The 10,000-nt window shown below is 40.6% G+C and overlaps 1 protein-coding gene across 1 annotated transcript in view; it reads left to right on the top strand.

The window, feature by feature from the left end:
* The window catches only part of LOC138012471 (uncharacterized), a 27,100-nt gene extending 17,206 nt beyond the window's left edge, over positions 1-9,894 (top strand). Inside the window, exons 8-11 of the mRNA XM_068859248.1 lie at positions 2,641-2,797; positions 4,470-4,517; positions 5,804-6,450; positions 8,954-9,894. Of these exons, the coding sequence (XP_068715349.1) occupies positions 2,641-2,797; positions 4,470-4,517; positions 5,804-6,450; positions 8,954-9,121 (1,020 nt within the window). The 3' untranslated portion in view covers positions 9,122-9,894. The remainder of the gene's footprint in view (positions 1-2,640; positions 2,798-4,469; positions 4,518-5,803; positions 6,451-8,953) is intronic.
* The last annotated feature ends 106 nt before the right edge of the window (positions 9,895-10,000 follow it).

The following is a 10,000-nucleotide window of genomic DNA, read 5'->3' as shown; positions in this document are numbered from 1 at the left end:
CATCTAATGACTTGCATTACTGGGGGTATAAATGCAGGTTATTGCAATTGAGTAGTTGCAAACTGCATGGTCAAGTTGCTTCGTTAAGGTACCTATCACCTCAATACACTTTTCCACTTTATTTATTGTCCGAAATAGTGCCAAATACATCGTGTTGTTTTGGAACCTTTTAATTAAAATTTCACTTTTTTTTTTGCCTTTGAAAGACGGCAAAAGTGGTCATACTTTGATCCACAACCGAGCAATGAAGGGGAATGGGTTCGATATCAGGTCGACATCACAGACTGCTTTGCATTGAGAAAGTTCTTTGAAAACAGCGATGCAAATATAATTTGTGACGTCAACCCGGTATCGAACCCATTCCCCTTCATTGCGAGGTTATTAATCAAAGGGTGAGGGGTACGTTGTTGACTTCCGGTTGTGTTCTTCAGCGACCAGGAGCGAACAACTGCGATAAACCCTCATAAATGATAGTTTTCTTAAACTTCTTGTTTAAGTTATCTAAGTACATAAGATATTTAACTGCTCCCGTTAACCACATAAACTTAAGTAACATCGTACCTGTTCTTTGTGATTATTTTGGCCCGAAAATTTTGCGCGGCTTTTGCCCTTGGTGGAATTATGGTGACCTAAACACACGAATGAATTAATTGAACGAAAAGCGTTCGTTGATTCCAAATCGTTGAGAGTGCCTAGTTGAAAAATAAACTTTTGTTTGAGAGTTGTTGCGACTTTCCGTGTTACCTTGGTGTGGTTAAATTCGTTCCCAGGGCTTTTCACCACCGTGAAAGGCGGTTTAAAGCCCTGGGAACGAGGTTGTGGTGTAGTGATAGGCAGCAAATTGTCATCGTGTTATGGGAGGAGTGGAGAAGATTGATGAATGGCGTGCAATTGGTGTGGACGCTTCTTTGTCATTTCTTCATTCATCTCAAAGATGTTCGACACTTTGTTAATTTTGTTGCATAGTGTGCAGATTGTGCAGTAGATGTCATCTGAAGATATGCATGTAAAAACGGTCGGTGACTTTCGCGGATCGTTTCGATCCTTCAATTTTGTGTACGTTTTGGATGAAAGGACAAGTCTTGCATTGTGAGCGCGCATTTTAATGTTGCTGGTTTACGTTTCAACTAAGCACCTTCAATTCTCATGGACTCGATGAACGCTTACCAATCAATTGGTTTCATGTTGAAATGGTATATGAAATGAATCATAGCTTCACTTGGTTTCATAGCTTCACTTGGTTTCATGTGTATTTATATCACCAAGTGCCATCAATTGCAGAACTCCTCCATCTCTTGCACATAATTCATTGGATCCTAACCCCCCCTCCCCTCCCCTCCTCCCATTTGACGAGCAAAATTGTCTGGCGTTAAACAGTGTAAAATCTATTAAGTCTTATTCCTAGGAGTAAGTGGGTTTACTACTAACAACCCACAAATCCTCGCTCTGCCAAATGCCACTGCTGACGAGCCCTAATTGTGGTGATTAATTTTCGACTTTATCCTTCTCTTGATAAAACCAAATTTTCGTCTAAAAATAGTTTGCAAATGTGAGAATGATATATGTTATACACTCAATGAATGGTCCCAAGGGAAACAGTTAGTTTTGGTTCCAGAGAGTCCTGATCTTTGCCGAGACCAAGTCGAGGGAAACATCAGGAGTCAAAACTAACTAGTTTCCCGAGGAATCATACATTTAGTGCTTTTTATATATTTAGGCCCCGTCCACACATATCCGGAAATTTTTTATCCGCAACGTTTTCTTTCCAGATACGCTTTCCGTCCACCGGTATCCGGCGAATACACCTTATTCCAAAATGGCCGCCCTTTTTAGTATTTTTTTGTTTCCATGCAAATTCGCCCTTATGGCCTCGCTTTCAAACTTAAATTCAAATGAATATTTAACCTTGAACGAGGCCATACTAAAATGGCGGCCGTTTTGGAATAAGGTGTATTCGCTGGCGAATCCGGAAGTTTTTGAATACGCTCTCCAGAGTGCATATTTTTGAATCCGATATGAATCCGGAACCGTGTGGACGCCAAATCCGGATATTTTTTAATCCGGATGACGTTACAAGAACGAGTCCAGTACCTTACCGTGAAAAGCCGAGGGCTTCATGGTGCATGACCTGTTACCTCTGTTTCCTTGTGGAGTCCTGAGTACAAGAGTGAATCCGGATACGTTTCGGATTCGTGTGGACGGGAAAATTCGATTTGAATACGCTACGTGTGGATGGAAATATTTTTGAATCCGGAAAGAAAAAGTTGCGGATTCAGAAATATCTGGATGTGTGTGGACGGGGCCTTAGACTTTTCCTTCAACAATCGGAGCAAAACATCGAAAGCGGGCAACAACTGCAGGGGCACGTGACCAAGAATCAACCAATCACAGTGATCGTTTTGTTGAATGAAAATCTAGGTATATAACAAACGTATATGTTGTTTCAAATTATTGCATCCCCTGCATCGGAAACTAGGAAAAATCCGATGGATGCAAAAATAGTTTGATCATAGCAAATACTGTTGCATAGACCCACAGTAGAATGAAACTGAAGTTGTGCATTCGTGGCTATGAGCAGCTTATTTTATCGTTCCTTTTCGTAGCTAAATGTTCCCTATGTCGGTGTTTATCGTTAAACAGGTGATGGCTGAGACTTTCAGAGAATGTCATCTTAACTATCACTTGCTGGAAATGTTGACAAAGGTGAACGAATGGACGGTGGATTTGAACAGGCAGAGTGGGCAGTCAAACACGATGCCATACCTTACCCACACACTGCGACATAAAGTACATTTCGGTAAGAAACAATAATTGTTATCAAACGATCATTATTTAGCATTAAAGGCCAATGTAATTAATAGATGTTGCAAGTCAAATCCAGTCACAGGTTGAATCCGTTTTGACCTACAGTAGGTGATTGGTGATCCTCTTTCAACTTCGTTCCCAGGGTCTCTCTTCTCTGCCTCCATTGTCGTTGAGACCCTGGGAACGAGGTTGATCCTCATTTTACCTCAGTGGACTTTTCTGGGTCAATAAAACGAGTCGAATTCTTAGAACAAATGCAAAAAGTCTTTACGAACCCAATTGGCAGGAGGTCGAGGATGATGAATTGACGGTGACTAACAATGCGGTCTTCGATAAAAATGATCGTCTTCGTGGTAGTTACAATAAGAACATGAATGGTACATTATCGCTTTTCTTACAACGTAGTTAATTGAGATGTGAATCACGAGTTTCGAATACAAATTCTGTTAGTCGGCATCAGACTATTACGTCGACTGATTACGCTCCATTTCTTGTATCACGTTCAAGACGGTCGGCCGGAATCTGGGCATGTCGATCCTATATTGATCCCGGCTAAGAAATTCTTTCAGGTGCGGCCCGTGAAAGTACTAGGGAGCTCAAGAACGCGGAGAAGTTTTTGAACCACGCACGGCAGCCGCAAGTGAACTGTTTTTATTCTTAACTTGTCTTGACACCTTGATATTGCTAAGTATCTTTCCTCTATCAGAGACGATTAGTTAAAAATCTGATCGAGGCAACTCTCCTGCTGTGCGAAATGTTCACTTCCGGTTTATGTCCGTGGCTAAAAAAACGTCTCGAGATTAAGTTCCCTTCAGTTGCACTGAGAATTCACTTTATGGGTGCGCAGCACCGCTGGTTTACATCAAAACTAGTTTACCTAAATGGTAGAAATACCGCCGAGGGGAAGGGAAATGTTCAATCGTGCTTGCGCTAATTTAACGACGGTTCGTTCGGGAGATTTTAATAAGTCTTGAGTAGGGACGGTACAAAGTCCACAAAACGTGGTCTCGAAAGAAGAAAAGAAGAAAGAAACAATAGATGGTTTTCACAGTGACGTCATCAAATTCTAAAAGGTCCTCTGAATTTTTATGTAAAGGAGGTTGAAGATGACCTAGAAATAAATCGTTTTTCAAGTTTTTAGTTCCGTCCTGCCGTCGCTTCGAAAATAAAGCATTTTGAACTTTCAAATAACGGTCACCTTGCGTGATACCATGATACAAAACTATTTAGTTGGGAAAAAAAGTCTATCCCTGTGGCGGACCATAGGTCTCTTATGATTGGCTATTGTGAAAATACCCACTAAAGCTCTCCTGTGAGGTGCTTCTAAGATAAAAATATACGAGACAGGATTGGCTCAGAGGGTTACTGGAAAATTGACTGATCCGGGGAATGGGCTTTCACATGCGTAAGAATGAATAAATGTTATTGTCTTTTTGAAAAAGCTAGTTACAAGATTATTCAAATCGTTTCGCAAGTTTATTTCACACAAACAACGTGAAAAACGTGCTGGAAAATTATGCATCAAATTTTCAGATTTAGAAGGCCAGACAGCGGTCCGTACTGTATAATACGGCCCACTAAATTAGTCAATCTTGTAGAATTGATAAAGTTCATTACTTTTCTTTTTTTTCCATGGTCATGACTTTGCGTGTTTTTGTTGACAGCATCTGCGCCAAACACAACCCAAGATATTACTCAGTCCACTATCCCAGGTATGAGGAAAATTTCACCTTTAAGTGTATTCAAATGGTACTGATCTAAAGATTGCTTTATTGTGATACAAACATAATACCTGTAGAATTTCTCACGTAAAGAGGAATCTCTGTCAACTATTCGGGAATATGGATACCTCCAAAGTGGATTATTTGTATCATCTTCGGTATGAATCCTTTGAATCGTTTGTAATAGCCCTTTTCACGGTTAGTTTTTCTCATTTGCATTACAATGTAATCTAACGTGGATGCGAGGCATTTTCGGGTTGAAACTACAAAATAGCCCGAAATTGCCTCACATACATGTTAGATTACATTGTAATGCAAATGAGAAAAACTAACCGTAAAAAGGGCTATTAATATGGATGACAGGTCACCCAGACGCGTTAAAACCTAACCCCTAATCTGGCCATCCTATTGTTCCTAATAAAGGTGCTGATGGAGTTTGAAATAAATAACCGTTCAATTTCCATAGAATATTTAAGCGAGTTTCGTAGGACAAGGAGGAACCCAATCTTAGTCGGTCGGCTTCCGTTATACAGATATGAGTTAGATTTGAAAGAGCCTTATTGTCGGACGGCGAGCAGGTTGAATCGTAAACCTCCCACGCGATGCCGGTCCTGTGCTTTTACCAGTTAAGTCAGCTGGTTAGTATTAGCTGTAAAAACTTCAGCACAAGAATAGAGCGGTTTTCAATTGAGTGTCGAAAGTAATTAGTGAATTACTGTGGTTTTGCATTACTTCACTCAGTGATTGGTTCAAAGTTTTCGCGCCATTTTTTCAACCAATCAGGAGTGAAACCAAGACCAATCGTGGCTGCGCGTACACATTTTCGCGCGCTTTGTGTCGGCTACGTGTAATTACTTCGAGTTTTGATTGGTTTACTGGATTGTCTCCGTCCTTTTTGATTGGCCAAAGTAATTATTTTGGTTTTGGTTTTATGACACTCATTTGAAAACCGCTCTATAAGAGAGTAAACGAAGGTTTGTTATGTTCTCTGTACGTCTAAAGGCCTTGGATTTAATATGGAAAATAATCGCGCTGCCCTTGTGACAAGTGCTTGTTGTTTTGTTCGACCGCGTAATGTTGTTCCAAAAATAACTCTTTGTTGATGAGCAAGCTTGCTGTGCGGAAGATGTTCGCACGGTTCGATACAATTTCGACTCTCTTTAGATATTTTTCGTTTCGTTTTTTAGCAAGTGCTCTTTTTTCAATAGACATCTGGACAGTCACTTTGCCGTAAGTATCAGTAAGAACAGTTGTAATCTTTCTGTTTTTATCGACAGATCCTTCTAAACTGAGCGGCTACGAATTTAATCAACAGCGCCGTGGGTATTGCGTCATTATCAACAACGTCAGGTTCCGAGAAAACGGCACACGTGATCGAGAGGGATCGCTTGAAGACGAAAGAAGGCTTAAAGCCGTCTTTAAAAAACTCCGATTTAAGGTAGTTATCAAGAAAGACCTAGACAAACATCAGATAGAGAGAGTAGCTCAGGATTATGCAACGAAGAATCACGAAGGGTTCGGTGCATTCGTGCTAATTCTGATGTCTCATGGAGGGGACAGAGATTGCATTTCTGGAGTTGATGACAGAGAAACCACCGTGCAAAGTCTGATGATGGAGTTCCGAGCTACGAAGTGTCCTTCTTTGAAAGGAAAACCTAAGATTTTCATTTTCCAAACGTGCAGAGGACTCCGCATTAAAGACGCCGAAAGATTCGATCGTCCAACTGGAAGTATCAACGCACATCCATCGGAATTTGTGCAATCTGATCCGGCAGCCACCCAAGCCTGTGCTTGTCCTTTTCCGGCTGACTCCACCCTCCCGAAAAGCGTTTTTCCGCCTGAAGCTGACTTCCTATTGGCATTTGCAACCGTACCGGGTTTCGTGGCCTTCCGATCCGAGGAGACTGGTTCCTTTTTCATTCAGGTACTTTGATTGCTTTTAATTTATTTTCTAGTTTATTTGTTTGTTTGTTTGGTGTATTCCAATTTTCCTTTATCCGGGAGGAGTGTGATAATTCTTGTCATAGGAGGCCATGATTTTTTCGGTTTAGAATAATGGCTTTTAGCCCTCTCCGGTGCGTGCTCAATCTTATTCAAGATGCTTTTGCCTTTGACATCTATTTTTGTTTCATTACTGAGTCTGCGCAGACGGGCCAAAATTCTATTCTTTGCGGACTTCTGGTTGGGAAACCTTTGCATTTTCTGGAGTTCAAACGCTGAACCCGAGATAGAAGTCAAAGCAATATTTCCGGCATTCATAAATGGCGGCAATAAGTTATTCATTTGCCCTTGTGCTAATAAGACAAACTAGCCTCGTTCGCATGTACAAAATACAAAAGAAATGTCGCTTTAAAGCAAGGCTTAATTGTTAGTCTTATTACCCCGAAGACAAAAGAATAATTTACTGGCCGTCATTATGAATACGGTCTATGAAGTAATGTACTTGCAGGTATTTTTAGTTTGCGTCATGCACGGAGAACGAATTCACAAAGCTGCTCGCCTAACTGGTCAGCGGATACATTTCAAAGGCGCTTTTCTCACGACGTGCATTATGGGATAAATATCCAATTTTAAACCGCAGCCCATGCAAGGCTTTGGCTGATAAAAAGCATTTATTCACAGATCCTCCAACAAAACACGCTCAAGAAAACTCTGCTTTTTGAGATAGTATTTACGAAATGTACGTCCATTTGACCAGTTCGCAGCAAGCACCAAGTGTCTACAATTTACTTGAACAACCTCAACTTAGCATTGTTGATAAAAGTGCCTTGTGGAGGGGGCGTGATCTAGTGGTTAGGGCGTTGGCTTTGCATGCGGTTGCCTCAGATTCAAATCCCATTCTAACCTCTGGTTTGGACATGATTTCGGTTGTTCCGGATTAAACTCTACCACGCTTTGTAAATAGTCAACTGTTTGTCTCTGCCAGTTGGGGTTCTTAAACCATGTTTCTTTCAGATTATTAAAAGTGGAGTGCCTGTGAATTAGCTTGATAGCTAAGTGCACTTCCACAAAAACAAAGCATGACATTTACATTTTTCCTCGGGCACTATGAACCTTAAATCTGAGGTGTTTATACGTAATATAATCCACCTTGCCGAAGTCTCTCGAGATAATAGTTTATGTGCAGTATGCGTTTAAGTGAAGCTATGATCTTCGCAGTTATGAGCGCAATTTTTGCAATTGCGTAGAGAAGCCTGAAAAATTCAGGACTTCAACGGGGTTTGAACCCGTGACCTCGCGATTCCGGTGCGACGCTCTAACCAACTGAGCTATGAAGCCACTGGCGTTGGGAGCTTGGGTCATTTGTGGGTTCTAATGGTCCCGTGAGGAATGAATTTCATATCCGCAGTTCATATATGATTCATTTCATATATACCATTTCATCAGTATGCGTTTAGTTAACTGAAGAAATGAACAACTTTGAATCGGCTCGAAGCTTTTCAGTTGGCAGTTGTAGACTTCGTACAGAAAGAGGGTTTATCGGGCAAGGACGAAACGTGGCTTCCAGTGATTTACCGGACCGGCTTTAAGGTTCTCAAACAGTCTGCGATCATATAAACTTATGAAATCATGTCTGCCTCCTTCAAAGCGAGTCTAAGTGCAAAGTTTTTCTTCTGAAAATTATTTTTCATGCATATGAAAAGTAGAACTAATGACCATCACGAAAACTTCGTACTTAGGCTCGCTTTGCAGAAATGGCCTATTATTTGACTTTTACTTTAATTTCTGAGGCCTACAGCGTCTACTCCCGCTGAGCAGAAAACAAAGCACAGAGCACGTATTAGATAAAGTTGGTGTAAGAAAAAAACAATGCCTTCGTGTAACTGGTGACTTTGGCGTCATCGCAAGTTAACGCTTAGCAAGTCATTTGAATGACTTTGAAGTGTGGTCGCAGTGACCTGTTTTAATTACACAATGCGCATGTAAACGCTTATTCTGTTATTCACTTTGTACAGCTAACTTTTGCAGGCTGATTCGTTTGATTTACGTGTTAGGAGCATTGTCGTGTGCAAGCGCAAATCATTTTAATTCTGTGTCGAGATAGAGCGAGTTTCAATCGAGTGTCGTAAAACCAAAACCAAAGTAATTACTTTGGCCAATCAAAAAGGACGGAGACAATCCAGTAAACCAATCAAAACTCGAAGTAATTACACGCAGCCGACACAAAGCGCGGGAAAATGTGCACGTGCGAGCCACGATTGGTTTTGGTTTCACTTTTGATTCGTTGAAAAAGTGGCGCGGGAACTTTGAACCAATCACTTAGTGTAGTAATGCAAAACCAATGCAATCGCTAATTACTTTCGACAGTCAATTGAAAACCGCTCTATTATTATTATTATTATTATTATTATTATTATTATTATTATTATTATTATTATTATTGTTATTATTACTATTATTATTTTTTTGTGCATCGTTACAAACAGGCGCTGGTTGAAGTGATTCAAAATCTTCATCATCGTCATCATTTGCTCGATATGCTGACGGAAGTCACTCGACGAGTAATCGATCATCAAAACCGAACCTTCAAACATCGAGACCGGGTCCAGGTCCCAGCTCCAGCCCACACACTGACCAAGCTTCTGTACTTATAAGAGGACTGGGAAACAAGACGTTTGAAGGCTGTAAAATGTGTTGTGATGTCACATTGATGACATCTGAGTTGGCCATATTGGCGTCAAAAACAGCAAAACGGTGGATATGTTGGTATATCGAACAGCAACGACACCAAATTAATCCCAACGGAATTGAACTCTATTTTTATGTAAATACATTTATTGGTTCAGTGAACCAAAGTTTTCCGAGCTTACTTTAGCCAATTGCAAAATGTTTGTCGTAGTAATTAGTTTTAGTCATCATTATAAACGTAAAAGGGTGTTTGTCTAGAAAAAGACCTAGAATTTGCAATAGTATTCGATTTAATTAGAAGAGAGACTGGAGTAAGCGCAGAACTACCAGTGGTCCATTTATAGGTATACCGGGGTGTTTCTTCGTAATACTGGATACACTACATTGAGGGATACATGAAGTACCTAGTATTAAATGAGCTAGGACCGCTGGCTAGAAATACAGAAGACGCGGGGCAACTCTCAAACGAAAGTTTATCAGTGGGAAACTGCATAATGAACTTTCTTCCTGATATTTGTAAATACTCCCTTCCAGCTCAAGGCCAACCCTGTACAAACACGCCATTTGCCCTTTTAATTATTAGTGGCCTTGGTGAAAAGGCCATATTCGGTTGCACTGGAAAGAGCATGGAATAGAGGCTAATTAGCCTCTATCGCAAGCTCGTTCCCGAGTACAATTGTGACAATACGCATAACGCATATTTACTTTGTTCGAAGAATAAAGTATAGTTTTCGACTTCGCTTTTGGACTTTGGGCTTCTTTTTTAATTATTGCTTTTTTACGGGTCGCCCTCTGGCTGCGCATGCGTAAGAAACGACGAAACGAACGAAACGCCTATATTTCGC

The sequence above is a fragment of the Montipora foliosa genome, chromosome 8 (assembly GCF_036669935.1).
Source record: "Montipora foliosa isolate CH-2021 chromosome 8, ASM3666993v2, whole genome shotgun sequence".
NCBI classification, from domain to species: Eukaryota; Metazoa; Cnidaria; class Anthozoa; order Scleractinia; family Acroporidae; genus Montipora; species Montipora foliosa.
This window is presented reverse-complemented; position numbering and strand designations above follow the sequence as displayed.